Genomic DNA, 19,327 nt, shown 5'->3' with positions numbered 1-19,327 from the left:
ACTGTTAAGATTAAGGAAAAATTCCTGATTAGTATTTTGGCTTGAATAATAATTTGCTCCCTCAAATTTTAAAGTGCGATAATCCAATATCTGAAACATGGTTTTTAAAGCTGACTCGGTGATCAAATCGCTCAGGGGTCCGGTTATCCGTTTGAACAATTGGCATGTTCTGACAAAAAATTGAAAAACGGTCAAAATGGTTCAAATGGTTAATCGGCCGGTTTAGTGGTTTGTTGATCAAAATCAATGATTTTGGGCAAAGAAGGAACCAATCGGGCGACTGGTTCCCAGTTTTTCCAGTCTGGTCTGGTTTTAAAAACCATGATCTTAATTTTTGAAACTTGACAATCTAGTACTTGCCATTAATGGATCGTCAGTTATATATATCACGTTATCTCATGTATGATATAAAACTTTAAAAAATATCAAAATTACCCTTGAAAATAAAATATACTGTTCACCATCTTCTTACTCGAAAAATGAAACAGAGCTCAAGCTCTGTGAGAGAGAAAAAAAATCTAGTAAAAAACTAAATTGTGAGAAAGCTTTGGGGGCATCAGTCCTGAAAGCCCAGTCTTGACCAAATTGTCACTCGAGCCAAAAAATCTGCCTTCTGGGTTCTCCACTTGTGTTACTATTATCTCAAAGCGACTTCTGCGAGCATGATTGCATGGGGCATCAGTCCTGAAAGCCGAGAAAGCAGAAAGCTTCCTAGCTAGTTCCCTCACCCTGATTGTTGATGGGCAATAGCTTCGATGTGCGTGCCGAGTGTATGGAGGATACACTCGGTGTGAGGAGGATGTGCATGTGAGGATGTTTCCGACCTATGGTAGGACGTGCATGTGAGGCATCAGGTGTGAGAAGCAGATCCGGTCTCCATGTGAGACAATCAGTACGTCATATGCAACATTTGCTACTGCCCCAAATATTCTCTCCTCCTTTGCACTGTTCAGCTGTAGCAAGCAAGAAGCAACTGTGCTTAATTTCTTTACAGCTCCGCTCAATTACTCTATTCTGTTCTAAAATGCAAAACCATTTTTTTATGAATTCAACCATCTCAACTGGGTTTCATCAGGTGAGCTTAAAACTTGGGAAGAGTAGTTCATCTCTAATTCTAATGATGGAGAGAACTATATAATAAAGAAGCCATTATCTTTTCTCTCCGCAGTTTTTATAGTTTATAATCAGCATGTACATGGCCTTTTGTTTCTTCCGATAAGAAAAGATTAATTTTTATAAAAAGTTGTACAGTGCAAGATATGATCGGACTTTGTACAGTCTACTTGAAAGTTGAAACCCATCAAACCCTTAGAGTTCTCCAGTTTTGCTTTTTCTTCCTTAATTGGGTGGTTGTTGTCATTGCAGTTATCCGCCTATTCTTCCGTTTCCATTAACTTTAACTTTTGAGCTTCAATCTTGTTTAATTTGCTATTTGGTTGATTATTTTTTAGAGGGAAAAATTGAAAAGGATAAAAAATATGATATTTGGTTTTAATATTAGGGGATGATTGATAAAGAAAATTAAATAATACTTGAAGGGCATTTATATCTTTTTATATATCACTTAACAGCTGGTTAACGACATGTATTAGATTGTTGCACTTGAAAAGTTGGGATAATGAATTGTCACATTTTTAAGATTTTAGAACCAAATTGTCACTCTATCCAAAATACATGGTATTGATAGGGAATTTGCCCTAGAATTAATAGTGAAAAATTTGCCACCAATTTTGCCCCCATCTATCGTTTCACAAAACACATCACCAGGCTGATCATGGATGTTGGAAAATCTAGCGGATCGAAAGTCGTTGGAATTAAAAGTGCCAAATAGGACACACATGTAGATGGAAAAACTCAAGCTTTTGGGGGCCAATAGCCTTATCCTGTTGAGAACATTCTTGAGAATGCCATGTAACCATGAGAGTGGGGTAAAATAGTAATTATCCTATATTTTATTTTGACCAAAAGATAGAGATGGGTTGTTGGCTTCCAATAATAACGATAGGTATTAGATTCACCCGTTCAGCCCAAAAACACTCTCAACAGCATAAGTTGTTGGCTCCCAACAACTAAACTTATCTCCATGTAGATAGATCTGTAACACCGGTATTACTGGAGATGATCTTCACTGCTAGGTGTGTTCACGGTTTGGTTAACTGATAAACCGTGGGCCTATTTTTAAATCGAACCAGTATTATCGATTTTTGGAAAACTAGTAACTGAAATCAAGCTAAAGTCGATTGGTTAACCAACTGACCGGTTCGATTAACTTTTGGTTTTTGGTTTTTGATATTTACAATATATGTTATAAAAATATATAAATATATAATAAAAACTAGAAATATATAAAATATTTATATTTTAAACAATAAATAATATATATACACTATAAATATATATAATGCATATTTATTGATTTATAAATAAATAAAAATTATAAAATGTACATAATATACATAAAATATATAGAAATACATGTTTAATGATCGGTTTAGTTAACCATCAGTTTTCTATACTGGTTAACCAAAACCATTCAGTACCTTTGATTTTTAAAAGTACTGAACCAAAACTAAATCGACCGATTCAATTAACCAAAATTTTGGTTCAATTTTAATTGATTTTTTTTATTCGATTCAAATTTTCGGTTTTTCTTGTTCACCCCTATTCGTTACAGCAAAACCCTCAAATAAAAAACACAGCGAAGAGTTATAAAAGGTCAAAGACGCCATACAGGGGTTCACCTGAAAAATCATCATGTGCAACAAGGGAATGGCTACACTCGATTGAGCCCAGGTTTCCGGGGCACTTTTCTTGCCACTCTCTACCCGCTGTGAATTTAGAAATCCCAATAACAGTCGATTGGTCCCACGAGAAGGTAGCACGTATACACAACATAATCAGTCCAGAGATGAGACATAGAAACCGGATTTCATCTTCGGTCCTATAAAAGACATGCATCGAAGAGTCAGACATTGACGGAATCACGGAAAAGTACCATCTTCTTCACCACAAAAGTCATGACAATCACTCTTACCATCTTCCGTCTCTGTTACAAAAACTAAACAACGCTAACAGGCCATAGAACCTAAAGAATTTTCCTTGAAAGAACCTTATCGTGGCCATTATGTAACATAGTGGAAAGCCACTCTTCACACCGTCATCAATCATAGAGATCCCGATGCACCATTTTCAGCACTGGTGGGAAAACAGAAGAAAAGAAAAACGAGTAGAGAAAAAAGAGAACCGAGGAAAAAGGTTGGAAAACTTGCACAAAAGGCAAAGACAAGATGAAACCTCACTCAACACAGGGTGAGAGGAAAACTGCAATGGGATAGAGGGATTGATCGATAGATAAATAATATTTTTTTAACATTTATACATATACATATATAATGTTAAATCGGGTTCATATTTTTAACCCTAACAACCCAATCCAACCCGTTTTTTGGGCTGGGTGGATTCGGGTTGAATTTTGGTGAACCCGGCCCAAGAATTAAAAAATCAGCGGAGCTCTGACGGTTTGATTGGAATTTTTAATTGATTTGATGCAGAAGTTCTACGAATTGCGAAACCACTAATTTCGATGTGGCCGATCTATCAACCGAAAGAAATCCCAATCTAACAGTTCTGGCCTTGGAAGAAGTCTGCGACACTGGCACAGTGGCACTGCCAAAAGAAAACAAAAAAAAAAGTCATCCACACCCACACGGCTCAAAAAGAAAACCCATTTAACGATTCGCGGAAATCGGCTTCAGTCGGTGCAAGTCCGTGCTGACACCGTTTCAACGTCTCTTGTAACCTTAGATTGAGAATATCTCGCCATGAAATAAAACATAAAAATACGAAGATATTCCCGAACTCCAATTCGCGCGCCGTGTATAAAAGACATCTCCCGATGATGGCTCATCATTTCATATACTATCATCGGGAGATGTTCTGAACACACGTCTGGGATGTGGTGTGGGACGCAATGGGTCGCCTACTTGTAGGAGCTGATTTGAACTCGAAGGAGCCAGTCCAATTGCTGAACTACCCAACAAAACCATCAAAGCCTGCACAGACTGAGATCTGCGATTCGCACATCTCTCTATTACTCACTGTTATCGCCATGGCTGGGAAGCTAGGCTGTGTTGTTGTAGCAGTCGACGGAAGCGAAGAGAGCATGAACGCCTTGAAATGGGCGCTCGATAATCTGACGCTCCGAACCCAGGGAGAAGGCTCCGAAGCCGGTACTTTCGTCATCCTCCACGTCCAATCTCCGCCATCCATCGCCGTCGGTCTTAACCCCGGTTCTATCCCGTTTGGTGGTCCTTGTAAGTAACTCCTATTCAGTTTTACCTTCCACTTTGTTGTTACTCTTTCAATTCCCTGACCTGAATTTTGAATTTCAAACAAGCTGACTTGGAGGTGCCTGCGTTTACTGCGGCGATTGAGGCGCACCAGAGGCGCATCACTAATGCGATCTTGAATCACGCGTTGAAGATTTGCTCTGAAAAACATGTAAGCGTTTACTTAATGGTTCATTGTTTCAGTACTTCCTATCGCAAATTCGATTTGTTTTTTGAAAATAAAAAAAAAAGATCATTGAGATATTGGTAGGTTATTTGGTCAATTTGTTAGGCTATTGTCAAAACGCAAGTAGTTGTTGGCGATCCAAAAGAGATGATTTGCGATTTCACAGAAAACTTGAAAGCAGATCTTCTTGTGATGGGATCCCACGCTTATGGTCCTATCAAAAGGTAATTTGAATATTCATTTTTGTCATTCCTACAAGTTTTGATATCACATTGCTACCAACTTGTCTGTGAATACTTTGCGTTTTCGCACATCTGCTTAACATTTGGGACGCTTTATTGATCAGATTGCCTAGGTTGAATTTGCCTGCAGGTGAAGTTGATTAAGATTGTGATGTCCATGCTCTTTAATTCTACTGAGTCTCATGTTACTTTTGTTTTTCTGCACGAGCGATCATCTGGTTGCTGTAATCCAATTATCATGACCACTTTCCTATATCTTACACGACATTTGTGTCCTATGCAGACAAGGGTGTAGCCGTCTTTCAAATTCATAGTATCACAACTAATTTTCCTAAATTTTCTTTCTTTCTTTTTTTAATTATCTTTTTCTGTATAATGTTAGTTATTCACTTGAGTCATGCATGACTATTGCTTTAACTTTACTCTTTTTCTTAGTTTGGGGGGGGGGGGGAGCATTTTAATGGATTCAAAATTTTCCATCTTGAGTTTTGAACATACAGTATCCCATTTTTTGTTGTTTTTCTGAGCGCAGTCTCCTCTTCATTGGCTAGTGGCTTAATTGTCTTAATTTTCTTACCTTGTCAATTTTTAATCATCAAAATACTTTTTCAGGAAGAAGTAAATGTGTAATTAATGGGTCATTGTGCAGAGAGATATTGAAATCAACTTTTTCCATAATTTGGATGAGTTGAATGAATTATCATATTTTGTTTTCACACTCAGAATGGCAAAGGACTAGAAAAATACAGTGGTGAGGATAGCAAAGGATTAGAAAGGATGCATGGAGGATATGAATTTGGATATGTAAAATTGGATATGATCCTTGAGTTGGCACAGGTGAATGATATTGCTCTATAAAAATACAGTGCTTCATACATAAAGATGAATATCTAGTGTCTTCTAAAGTGGAAAGAGTGTTTGTCAAGTAGGGACGTTTTCCTTATGAGGGTAAACCAGTCAATATGTGCAAGGGTTGCAAGCTTATCCTTTGTAGAGTTTGTACACACAAAAAAGGCCTGTATGTCATGGGTGTTTGCATCAAGCGATGGGCAGAATGAAGTGAAACTAGTAGATTTACCATAATCAAGTTGTGAAATTTTAAGGGAGGGGAAAAGTAATGGTGAAGTTTATGGAACTGGCTGAAAAAAGAATTATAATTTAGAGGAAAGAATTATGCCACGTGGCATAATATAACTGAAAAGTGTAAAGAGAACTACTAATTTTTTTGGAAACCTTCGGAAAAACAAACCAAAAAGGAGGAAAAATAAAAGAGAAAATGAATAGAAGTTTTTTTTTAAGAAGATAAAGGGTAAAGACATCGTGCAAGGAAACTTGGTAGTGGAACAAGGAGATTCAAAATGTTATTAGTGAAAAGGGTTTCTTTCAAGTTTTAGGCTTCTAGCAAATGGTAAGAATATGAAAAGGGTTTATTTCAACTTTCAAGTCATTGTGCAAGGAAACTTGGTAGTGGAATTAGGAGATTTGAAGTATTGTTAATGAAAAGGGTTTATTTCAAGTTCTATCAAATAGAAAGAATATGAAACTATAGAAAATGTAAAAGGTGCCGTGAAGACAGGAAAAGAAAAGGTAATAAATGTCAATCTTGTGGGGATTTACATTACCATCTATTGTGTGGGTATTTAGGAAGAGAGTACTCTAGGCTCTTCTCTAACATACCATATAGCATGATAGGTATCACTATGAGAGTGGCTCATTGGAATATGAGGGAATTCAAATGCATGTTTGTGGGCTCTGACACCAGAGGTTGCAAATTTCGAGTTCAATGGTTCACTGGTGAATACTCAGGTAGCTATGCAATTGTTCTCCCCTCCATTAGACTGCTGTCAAGCATTACTTTGATGGTTACTTGTAGTGAATTATTGTCTTTCTAGAGTTCTTGGAGTCTACAGAGATTAAAGGGCAGGGGCATAGCCTGTTATATTTGATGACTACATTGGAGCTAACTCACTAGCACTGTTTTAGAAGCTCAAACTTGTATATCTGTTGGGACTTGAATGCTTTGAGGGGGGAGGGGGGTTGACTTTCAGGTGATCCATTGGTCTAGATGAGAGGTGGTTTTGATGATTCTAGAACTTTAGGGACCATATCAAGGACGTGGAATATTTAGCATCCTGATTGAAAATTTTATTTAGATGAATCCTCAACCTGAGGTCCATTGATTCGATAGCTGATAGTTTTGCTAGAAATGGAGTAGCCCTTTTCAGAAGACGAGGTAAAGAAGGATTTAGATGAATTGGAAGGGGAAAAGGCTCCAGGTCCCGATGGTTTCACTTTATTATTCTTCAAGAAGCTTTGGGGGCTTCTTAAGATTGATATTTTAAAAGCTCTTGAGGAATTTCATGATTCTGCAGCCTTGGAAAGAAGCTTGAATGCAACGCTTATTTCCTAAGTTCCAAAGAAGAAAGGAACCTCTGGTTTGAAGGATTTTAGACCAATAAATTTGGTAAGAAGTATGTACAAATCTTGGCCAAGATTCTAGCCACTCGGTTAAGAAAGGTGATACATTCCTTGATATCCAAATAAAGGAGCTTTTGTTCACAACAAGCATATTCATGATGCAGTTCTCATAGCAAATGAGCTAGTTGATTCAAGGAGGAGGAATGGAGCATGTATTCAGTTATTGTTTTTCTTAGGCAGTTGATACTTGATAGAGAATTGTTAGGGAGAAGATAAAAATCCACTAGATGATCTTATTTATTTAAAAAAAAAAAAAACATATAATAAATTTCATGGAGAGATTATTTCTTGGATTGAGGGGTTTAAAGTAGATATTGTATTCAAAGAGCTTTGGTCTTCAAGATGACACCCAAAATTCTAGTTTGTTTAGTCTGACTTTTAAACTGATATTCTTTTAAAACATCTGGGAGTTCCCTGGGCCTTACCAAGAAAGCACATTCTAGCAATTTCTGGTTGACTCCTTTAAGCAAAAGAGTTATTCATGTTGGGTGATCGTCTAGTTCAAGACAACACGGGTTGTTAGCAAAATTGGTAAATTTGTGTATTGTACATATATAACATGCTCATAATTTAACAATAGATGTGGAACTAAACAGAACAGAATAGTAAAACAGGATTCATGTGGCTGATCCCATATGGTTGAGACAAGGCTTAGATGATGACAAATATGCTTATTTATGTAAGCATGTTGGGAAAATACATGTACACAATATCTTAGCATGATTCTCTCACTTGGCTTTGTTTGAACTTAAACTGCTCCAGGAACAAGCTGATGAAAAAAAATGCTCCAGGAACAATTTCCTCTCATATATGGAAAGTGGCATCCTTGTCTCATAGCCATCTTTAGGTAGTGACCTATATATTTAAGAGGTTGACAAGGAATTGTCTATTTCTTGATTTGAATATATTATATTTGCACATGCAACTGATAGGAAGAGTGAGAACAGTACACATTTTCAAAAAAGAAAAGGTCGAATTCTCTTCATGTAGTTTTTATAATGTATGAAAGATCATTCCTTAGTTGTGTTTTCTTTCAGATGTACGTCTTGGGATTCTGTTGGATGGTAAACCAGAGGTTTTACTTTTTAATATTAGCGGAATCTTAGTTGTTTCTTTGCAGTCTTTAGCATGTTAGATAGTTTGGTTTTCTAGAGTCATGTATTGGCTTCTTTCCTTTTTTAATTAAATGCTTGCTTATATTCTTATTAACATATATGCCATTGCATGAACCAACTTCTATTCATTTTATCTCGTATAAACACTTATTTTGCAATCTTTATTCCTGCACTATTATTTCTATTTATTGCTATCCTAAAAAATGTGTATATGATAACAGGATGTTTTTGGGTAGTGTAAGCAACTATTGCACCAACCATGTACAATGTCCAGTGATTGTAGTAAAGGGTGATTCATGATGAAGTGCCTTAGGTATGTTTCTTCCTGCTCTCTTTTGCTAGCAGTTGTGCGGATTCTGCAATATCCATTCTAGTTTATGTTACTTTAACAACACAAGGTGTTAGTGTTACAATACTGCAGTTGCTTTGATAAATCTTGTTCCATGCCTTGTGCATTTGATATTAATCAGATAGTGCATTCAAGGAGTCTAACCTAGGTCGTATATATTGGGTGGCAGGACACCATGAAAGCATTGCTTAAATTAAATTCATACAAAACATTGACAAATATTAATATATGAAAGACTAATATATACAACTGAACCTTGATATGTATGTTCCAGCCCAACCTGGACTTGGCCGCACTCAAGCTGGTCCATTGTATAAAAACCTATGCCCAGTCTACTACTAAATCTAGGCTAGGCCAGATGAATTGGCTGCCCAAGTCCAGTTGCCACTAATATTCTTACCTCTCCAAAGGCCAATCTCATTTTCTTTCTTTTTTTGTTGGTACAACCTCTCTCTCTCTCTCTCTCTCTCTCTCCCCCCCCCCCCTCCTTCCCCATCTATGCATGTTTGCTCTTGCTTACTATCTCATATACCAATGCCTTCTTTCCTTATTTTTGAAATTTAAAATATTTAATTGTAAGGTATATCTGAAGCTTGTTGGATTGGAGAGAACAGGGTGCATAGAAGGATTTTTTTTTTCTTAATTATCCACAAACTAGTGGGATATGAGTTAGTCTTACTCTCTATTGCACATGGTTGAATGCAATTGGAGGGGTGTAGCCTGTGTTACCCAGAGATGGTAGGGACATAACTACAAAAGGTGTCTGATATGCAATTTACACCAAAAACTGAAGTGTCTGACATGATACAGTACCCTTGTACATTTATCTGGGTTATCATAGGATCTGGCCATCGTCCTGGATCTGGTGAACATTACCTTATAATGATTACTGTTATTGTAGTTATATCTTGTCATAATTTTGTTTCATGAAATCTAGTCTAGTTCCTATGGATCTAATGATCTTGAAAGCAACTTTAAGAGAATATTTCCAAATATTGAAATTTCTAACTACTACTCAAATGAATTTTTCCTAAGCCATTTATTTTTGGCATTATGCAGGCACTTATTTGTTTTTATATAATTTGTTTGTTGATCTTACTTCATTGTTTCCAACTGTACACATTATTTTTGTACTGTCTTTGAGATGATGGCAATAACTGGAAATAATATGTCATTAGTCATTACATTTTGATTGTTGTCATGCTATCTTATTTAAGGGTCTTCATTCCCATACCTTTTTTCACCTGTATACTTGATTGACCATAGTGCATTTTTACCATCACAGAATACTTTTTCTTGGGAAGTTTGAACAACTACAGCTTCCATTATTTTCCGGTTTATTGCCAGCGTGCTTGATTATGCTTTTTCGTCAGCTGTATCAGTGTGATCTTTCCCATCTTGCTATTTCTTGCTTGTGGTTATTATGTCACTACTAGGTTGTAACATCTTTCCCGTTTGTTCCATTGTGGCATAGCAACTGTTGTATTTGTAAATTTCTCCTATTCTTATGAAATCTGAAAGATTGTGGGAGTTTGGCTCTCTATAGTAGATGTAAAAAATGGAAAAAAAAAGATGGAGTTATTAAAGCTCCCAGTTGTTCTTTTTGGTGTCCTGTGTGCCTGTAAGCTTGTGAAACAACTAATATTCAATATTTATTATGGATTGGCTCATTGTTTACAATTTTTCTTTAGAATGTTTAAATCTGAGTTCTCTGAACCATATTGCCTAACCAATATCCATGGAGAAAATAGTTGTTTTTTTTTTTTTTGAAAGGCCATGGTGAAAATAATTGAACTCGGTCTCTAGCTCAATATTGAAGAATAATGTTGTCACATCCTATAGATGGGGATCATCGCCAATGTTTATAGCAGCCACTTGTATGCAATAAACTTGCAGCATTCACGGAGGCTTAGTTTGGAAAGAGTACAAATACATAAAAAATAATATAAAAGATAAGCTTTTGCACTCTACAAATTTGCATTTGTACTCTTTCCAAACTGAGCCTGAGGAACTTTCGCCAATGTTCTCAGATTGGCAATTTATGTTATTGATTTCTTCTACCATGAATTTACTTCTCAAAATGAAACTGAGCTTGACTTGTGGAAGTGAGAGTTGCTGTCAAAGGGCCTGCCCTAGTGGCTACAGGCTTGCTGATCCCGACATGTTGGCCCTCCTTAGTTATTGTTTCACTAATGCTAATTGCCTAATCAACACAATGTACTACTGCTTGTATAATGTACAAGCTAGAGCTGAATCAGCTAAAGGAGAACCAATTATCAACTTCTTTTTTCTTTTTCTTTTTTGATTCAATTATTGAGAGTTTATGTCCAAAAGTTTCTTATAATTTGATCTGGGTATTGAATAAATGATGGAATAGGAAGTAGGAATCTGCAGACTTGTGTTCCATTTGGGACCCAAGCATGTGAAGTCTTATTATGAGCCCGTGACAGACCACATTATTTTCTGTTCGTAGTTGTAATATAAAGGGACAAAAGAGCCAACGAGTGACAACGCGTCACACACTCAGATGATGGTTCACGAGACAATAATACATTGGCGATGCCGCGATGGCCAATGGTCATTCATCCTTGTCAGAAATGCCTTCATTTGTTTTCCAAACGTAGCATTTCCTGATCTAAGAAATTGGTTTTGATTCAGATTGCTTTGTACTTCGTACTTTGTACTTGGAAAATGGAATTGGAGTTGGACCCGAGGCTGAAACTGAAAGTTCTCGCCTTTCAAGGCTTGGTTTGGGGTTATTCTGTGTTTGGTTTTGGTGATTACTGATTCCCTCTGCTTTTCCTCCATCCTGATTCCCGAAACATTCATCAAAATCAAATGACCATCAACAACTTACCCATGTCGTTTTCTCACACTAACCGAATCAGATACTTCCGAGTTCCGATCCACAAACTGGCGTTTTCGTTGTTTTCTGCAAAAGCACGGGTGTATGTTATGTGGATGTTTGATTTAGGAATCTTACACTTACAGTGAACGAGACATTTTTTGCTCAGACAAAACTTGGAACTATCAAATTGGGATCTGCTGGAGTGCTCTTCATACCGACCTCACAGTCACATCCTACCCCTGTATTGAGATAATAAATAGTCACATCTTACCCTGTATTGGGAATATCCCTGAGTAATAAATAGCACGGGAGATGTTCTCATGCAAACAGCCTAGCATTATTTCTATACTTCTGTCTTTTATTTTGTGGAGAATATCCCTGAGTAATAAATAGCAAGGCTATATTGTATCTTTGTACTGTAAAATTCACATATGCGCCCCCACAGAACGCGCACTAGCGTGTATTGGGAACATCTCATGTGTTTGTACCATTTTGCTTTATCCCCATCGCAAGTTGAGATTTCTTTATTATATATCGCGAGACACGGTGGCCATTTCCCGATCAATATCAAGTGCATTAATCACGTGCCACGTTCTTGCTGGACCCCAGACTCACTGTTACGGACTGAAATCGATTATTTCAAGGAAAACAGGGAGAACTCGTTAACTTGCGGGTAAAATTAATTGAGGGTGCTTTTCATAAATTCGCCCTTACTAGGCTTATATAATAACCTTTGCATGGGTCTCTCTCCCTCGGAGAGTTGAGATCCCAATCCAATACTCTAAACTTCAAACTCGGGCCGTGGGCTGTGGTCCAGTCACACCTCCGAGTCATGGCATTATCCATTTCTACCGCGTTCGTCTTCCTTTCCCTCTTTGTCTTAACAACAGTCAACGCCGCTTTCGACCCCTGTTCTTCTTCCTCTTCCCCGTCGGCCGACTCGGAGCTTTCTGTTTTCCACATCTACGGCAAGTGCTCGCCTTTCTCCTCACCCAAGCGCGAGTCATGGATCGACACGGTCATCAATATGGCTTCCAAGGACCCGGAGCGCGTCGCCTACCTGTCCAGTCTGGTGGCGCAGAGGGCGACATCGGTTCCCGTTGCTTCGGGCCAGCAAATGTTCAACATTGGAAACTACGTCGTCCGAGCCAAGATCGGCACCCCGGGTCAGCTCATGTTCATGGTCATGGACACCAGCAATGATGCCGCATGGGTCCCATGTTCCGGCTGCACCGGCTGCTCCTCCTCCACTGTCTTCACTCCCAACACATCTTCCACGTATGGATCCATGGACTGCAAGCTGCTGCAATGTGCTCAGGTCCGAGGCCTCTCTTGTCCGACCGCCGTTGCCAGCCCATGCCTCTTTAACCAGTCCTATGGCGGGGACTCCTCCTTCTCGGCTACTCTCTCGCAAGACTCGCTTAGGTTAGCGCTCGACGTTTTGCCCAATTACGCATTCGGATGCATCAACGCCGTCTCCGGCGGGTCAGTCCCACCTCAAGGGTTACTTGGCCTGGGGCGTGGGTCAATGTCTTTGCTCTCGCAAGCCGGCTCACTGTACTCGGGCGTCTTCTCCTACTGTTTACCGAGTTTCAAGTCTTACTATTTCACCGGTTCGTTGAAACTCGGACCAGTGGGTCAGCCCAGGAGCATCAGGACCACGCCTCTCCTACGTAACCCGCACAGGCCGTCTCTATACTATGTCAACCTCACCGGTATCAGCGTGGGTAGGGTTCTGGTCCCGGTGGCACCGGAACTACTAGCGTTCGATCCAAACACCGGGGCTGGAACCGTAATTGACTCGGGTACGGTCATAACTCGGTTCGTTCAGCCCGCCTATACAGCAGTTCGGGATGAGTTCCGTAAACAAATAAACGCGCCCATATCCTCGTTGGGAGCTTTCGATACTTGTTTTACGACGACATACGTAGCTCAAACGCCGGCCATGACGTTCCATTTCACGGAGATGGACTTGACACTGCCGACGGAGAACACATTGATACACAGCAGCGCCGGGTCGCTGGCGTGTCTGGCCATGGCAGCAGCACCCAGCAATGTGAACTCAGTGTTGAACGTCATAGCAAACCTGCAGCAACAGAACCTTAGAATCCTGTTCGATATCCCCAATTCTCGGTTGGGAATTGCTCGTGAGCTCTGTAACTAGTCTTCTCCTCTGTCTCTTTTTCTTCGTTTCAAGGGGTTGTGCTTGTTTAGTTTTTATCTTTTCTATCTTATTTCTGGTATCTCCTATGAGGATTGAGGAAAGAGATATTTCCATTTTGGTTCAAAAAATTAAAACTATATATATAATATACAGGGGTGGTGTCAAAGTGGAATCATAAACTTGGTAGCATAACGGGTTTTATTAATGGATGGGTTTTAATTGGTCAAAATTCTTTTCATATCATATCTTTCTCCCATCACGGATTTATCCGTAGGTAAATGAGTAAATGCATACTTTTAGATGAGCCGACTACGTTGACTGGTTCACAAAACGTGTCTGAGATCTTGGACACTTTTTTCACGATGCCTCGACACATGTGATGTACATGCTTCTTTTCTAGGCCCCATTCTAGTTTTTCCCTTTTCTTTAAAGCCACACAGCCACAACATTGCTAGGTGGTGTTTCTGTGGCTGCCATTTGTTCTTCTCACCCTAATGCTCTCTCTGCCAAGCTGTCATGTCTGATAGAGAGACTAGGAGGGTGTTTTGAAATGTGGGTATTTATTCAATAAACTCTGTTATATATGTGTCATTTTAGCAGTTTTCCTCTAATGTTCTTCTATACATATTTGAGAATATCAAAAAGGTGATTTTAATTTGTATGCACGCTTAACTTTTGAGTAAGTTATTTTTTAAAGCTTCCTCAAATAGTTAAACATTTTTTTCACTGTTATGCTGATGTGGTGCCTAGTGGCTAGTGATGCCTAATTGTCATAAATGACTGTGATTAGTATTTTTCTCAGTTTTGCAAGCAAATAAAGTACAAATATCCAATGAAAAAACGTAAACAGAACCAAATACATACTAGATGATCCGGTCACCATACGTGCAAGAGATGTTTCATTAGCGGAATCACTTCAAATGAGCATTCTACAAATATTCTGACAGCTATCTAAAGTGGTTTCTAATCTTTTTGAATTTCAATTTATTTTCTACAAGACCCCGAAGCATTTCTAATTTCATTATTTTCAAAGCCACATTTGCTGAAATGGTTTCTGTTAGAGACCAATTCTCTCTACTTACTCATGATTGTTCATTTTGCTCAACAAGTTCATCAGCCTATTTCTCCAGTTGTATTTTCACTTTTCCTACTCATTGTAATTTGATCGAGCATTTTATGAATGAATTTCGCCTATATCTCGTCAAGCTAGATTTTGGTATATATAGGCTTTTATTAGGTGGTGCAACTCAACATAAATGAATATCAGATAAATGGGAAGTTAGAATTAGACTGTAATCAGCGGTCCTATGTTCCCATTTAGGTTGCATTTGTCGAAATCTCTCCCGAGTCCCAAATGGGCTCTAAATATATAAAATGCACTTGATCCTTCATGGGCTTGAGCCAAGCTGAACAAAACAAATCAAAGCGGGCCTAGCTCAATGCTCAATTTGCAATCTTATTCCTGCCTTCTATCTTTTGTCAAGCCCATCAAGTTGCAGATCCAGTCCATGTATCAAATAGGATGCTTCTGGATTGGCCCATCGGCGATTATTTGGTCAATATTACCAATAACCCCTATACCCTTTATTCCACAAGTATATTTGATTTCGTTCTTTCATTCTCCAGCCATTGACAACGCTATACCCTCTTTTTTTTTTTTTTAATTTCAGCTTTCATTAAATGATAGATATTAGCTGTCGATGGCTTTTACCTCTTTTTTCTATAAATTAATATCTACAAATAAGTAGGACTAACTTTGATTTATTTATATTCAAATTCAAATTTAGTCGTGTTTATTGGATATTTACTGGATTTGAATTGAATTCGGATTATAATCGGATATTAAATTGTATAAATGGATTAATTAGACTAAAGATAATCAAAGTATTATATTTTATTTATAAAATATACTAAAATGATTTTAATATTATATTTTATGATACAATAAATTAAAAATTACTTGTATGAAACTCCAACCTATGACAATTTAATGAAAATGCAACATCCAAACCAACTTTATTAGTTATAATAGAAGCTTTAAGGATATATAAGCATATATGTTTTAATTGAATCGAATTGGATTTTATTTGATTGAATAGGGCTGGATCCATATTTGATCCAATTATAAGTGGATTGAAATCAGATCACCCTTTGAATCTGAATTCAAATTTGGATAATCGGATACCATTTAAAGCCCTATAAAGAAGGATTTCTGTTGATCATGGAGCCAGAGATTTTGGGCTGAAACTCGTGCCATAACCAAAAAGGGCATGTTTGATACCATTGAAGCCTTCTCTGGCAGTGTTTGTATCAAATTTGCCTTCAAAAATGGGAAATTAAATGGGTGGTGTTGTGAACATAATCCAATATATGTATACATATATATATACATATATATATTTTCTTTAAAACTACTAGGAACATTGATGTAAAAAGTGGTTTCATGGGCCCGATAGCCTAATTCATTTTTTTATCAATCTAGACAAAGTTTTAGGTGTATGGATTTGAGCTCGGACTTTCTCAAATAAACCTTATCTAAAATGGGTTTGGGCTTGAATAATAAATAAACAAAGCCTGGCCCGGCCTACGGACAGGTCTGATCTCCGTTACAAGGAATTCTCCATGGGCCATGGCGTTGAACTGGCGCTGGCGGCCATTTTATGATAAAGGGCAAAGCTACCAACACTTCAACCATGACGCCAAGTTGAAGATTTCTGCTTAAGTGGTTCGCATAAAATTTCTCCCGTAGGCTGTCTTATCTGACTACACAAGCTGTTTCTTTGAAAATTGTTCCATGTAAGATTTCTGCCTGCATCCATTAATGGATCTGATGATGAGTAATATGTTGGAAAGTGTACATGTTAGGTGGGCCGTGGAGCCATTTCTATTCAGGAGTAAGGCCATTTTTGATTCACTGTTTTGGTTCTTATTTTTTTAAATCTTGCTCATTTTGGATAAGAATGAATAACATTAGCGTTTGGTTATAAATTTTTTGTCATGTACCACATTCTTTTTAGAATAAAAAAATCAGCTTATAATACAAAAATTGAGGTAGCCTGCATCATAAAAAATAATCATGTCCTATTTTGCTCATTTTCATTCTTTGAGGAAATTCTACCTACAAAACTATTGCCTAAAAATAGTCAAAAACCGTTGTCTGGGTTGATGATTGGATTGTCTAAATCAATGAATCATTAACTAAATTAATAATTTTTTATCAAACAGCAACTTTAAGGTGAAATGAAATTAGTTACTTATCTTACTAATTCTGCTTCAATCATGACAAAGCCCATTCAAGCAAATTTTACTGCCTCTCATTCAGAATATCTTGTACTTGTGTGATTTATTTCATGCGAAATGTTCCTCTTAAAACAGTGTGGGCACACATTTTGCCTCGATAGAAGTCGATCTCTGTCATTACTTGCTGTTTATAAGATAATTTATCGTCGTAAATAGGAATCATTCATAACACACGTGAGAGTCACGTGGGGCTAACTGAAAAGTCAGCAGGTGAGGTGACTTGTCATGGACGGGGTACCAACTGAAATACATGAAACAATAATTTTTTTTTTTTTTCCTTATTCCAAAGGCTGATTATAGCCAAGTTTGTATGAATATTTCTATATCCTTGAAAAATTACATGTCTAAAGTTTTTAACAATTGACATTCTTTTTTTCTTGAATTATATTTTTCAGATGATGAAACCACATATACATATATCAAAATAAATATTAGAGTTCAACTATGGTCATTGCACTTTAAATCCAGTCTTAATCAATTATGCTAAAGTTTTTATGTTTAATAAAATGTATTTATTATCACGTTAATCAGTCATGTCTTTTGTTATACGGTATATAAATGCATCGTTGATTTTGTTTAAAGCTCAGTTTGGAAGGAGTATAAATACAAATATATAGAATGCAAATATAAAGTAGCCCAATTGGTAATTTGGTCTGATAGTGTTAATGCTATGCTTTATAATTAAAAATATTAAACATTGTCACGCTAATTTAGTTCTTTGAGAATGTATCCTGTCTTCTTCATCCACATTGGCCAACGACCCTTTTGTAAACTGAAATCCCTTTTCAACATTTTGTTTTCTAATTTACCTTTTTTTCCAACAAGCCAAACATGAAAATAGAAACCCACTTACTTCACCGGGACAATCCTTGTTCCTTTCGTCACATGGAGAGATATAAACGAGATAATGCGAGGTCAGTTGGAAGGAGAGTGGCACGAGGAGGAGTCATTGTCTTGGTCACGTGGGCCTAAGTACGAATTGTATCATTGCCGAAGTGGTGGGTTTCAATTGCATAATTGACCACTAGGAAATGAAATGAGCTTGTTATGGGTCTTATGGCACCATAAATTGAGGTCGTGGGCCTGGGCCCTTGGAACCCGGCACGTCATGTATCTTTATTTGGACATGATAGTCACTGTCCGATCTGTTGGTTTATCAAAATCAGAAAGAAAAAAAAAAAGATATTTCTATATATACAAGGTTTTAAAACTGTAAACTTTAAAGGCCTAATTCCTGGTCCAAAAAGGTGAGGCATAAAGCCTCAAGGTATTGTGAGGTGTAAGTCTCAAAAGTTAAGAAAAAAAATAATTAAAGTTTATAAATGATAAAAATAATATATAATATACCAAGTTAGAATGATATAAAATACAAATATTCATATGTAGAATTTTATAAAAAATAAATTATAGCTTTTAAGTATTAAATAAAATAATGACAAATCATCTAATAATTATAAACGATTTACACTTTCATTTTTCAAAATGTAAAGTTCTCAAATTCTTCAAATGGCCAACTTAGAAAATAGGAAACAATTTAATTGATTTGATCTATGCAAAACAAATCAATAAAAAGAAAATAAATTCATTAGTTAAAGAAATGAGAAAAATAATAATTTTGGGATGATAGATTTAGAACAACTAGGGAAAAACCCCACTTGAGTTTTCTTCTTCTTGCATTGAACTCTCTTAAACACTATGAGAAACTGATAGAACTTGATTTGCCATATTAATTTTTCAATTTTACTTTTTTTATTTGGCTCATAATTATTAAAATATTTGTTCATATATTTTAAACTATGAAAATACATAATATATCAATAAATAATTATTGATACTTGAATCTTACACCTTTTTCACCTCTTCACCTCATTCTAACAAGGGCTTAAGCCTCATATAAAGTTGCGAAGCTTAAGCTTTTACTTCAAATAAATATTTATATATCAAATGTTAGTGTGTGTTGCATTCCATCGAGGTGGGCCTAGACTCAATGGAACAATTTCAAAATTCAACCATGATTTTAGCCCAGGGCCTTACCAAGATTTCTAAATCAGTATCGTTATGGGCAATAACATGGGCTTGGTCAATTAAGGCTCAAACCAACTTGGCCCAAGTAAGACGCTTACCTAAAGACAATTTATGAGATCCAAACCAGGTATGCACCCTTTAGGCGGTTTTTGGTTTGATATAAAACAAAAGAGAAACAAAGTTAAGGGAAGGTTCGTGAGGAATTTCACTCAACTTTCTGTTTCCTCTTATTTTATATGAAAGTCAAATCAATCATTATTTCGGATTTGCTTCCTATGAACGGAATTGAAA

The 19,327-nt window shown here is 37.0% G+C and overlaps 1 protein-coding gene and 1 pseudogene across 2 annotated transcripts; both read left to right on the top strand.

Moving 5' to 3' along the window:
* The first annotated feature begins 3,872 nt into the window (after positions 1-3,872).
* Positions 3,873-10,379, top strand: LOC148850642 (Adenine nucleotide alpha hydrolases-like superfamily protein). Its single transcript, XM_088944313.1, has 5 exons — positions 3,873-4,313; positions 4,397-4,500; positions 4,621-4,739; positions 8,572-8,663; positions 9,985-10,379. The coding sequence occupies exons 1-4, from the start codon at positions 3,971-3,973 to the stop codon at positions 8,648-8,650; spliced, it is 645 nt and encodes a 214-aa protein (XP_088800439.1). The 5' UTR covers positions 3,873-3,970; the 3' UTR covers positions 8,651-8,663; positions 9,985-10,379.
* Positions 10,380-11,886: 1,507 nt separating this feature from the next.
* Positions 11,887-14,302, top strand: LOC148850641 (aspartyl protease AED3 pseudogene; annotated as a pseudogene). Its single transcript, XR_016099128.1, has one exon. The product of XR_016099128.1 is annotated as an aspartyl protease AED3 pseudogene (transcript).
* The last annotated feature ends 5,025 nt before the right edge of the window (positions 14,303-19,327 follow it).

Source organism: Nelumbo lutea, chromosome 5, assembly GCF_056320005.1.
Source record: "Nelumbo lutea isolate HS-2025 chromosome 5, American lotus-T2T, whole genome shotgun sequence".
Classification (NCBI taxonomy): domain Eukaryota; kingdom Viridiplantae; phylum Streptophyta; class Magnoliopsida; order Proteales; family Nelumbonaceae; genus Nelumbo; species Nelumbo lutea.
Note: the sequence above shows the minus strand (reverse complement) of the source record. Positions and strands in the feature narration are given on the sequence as shown.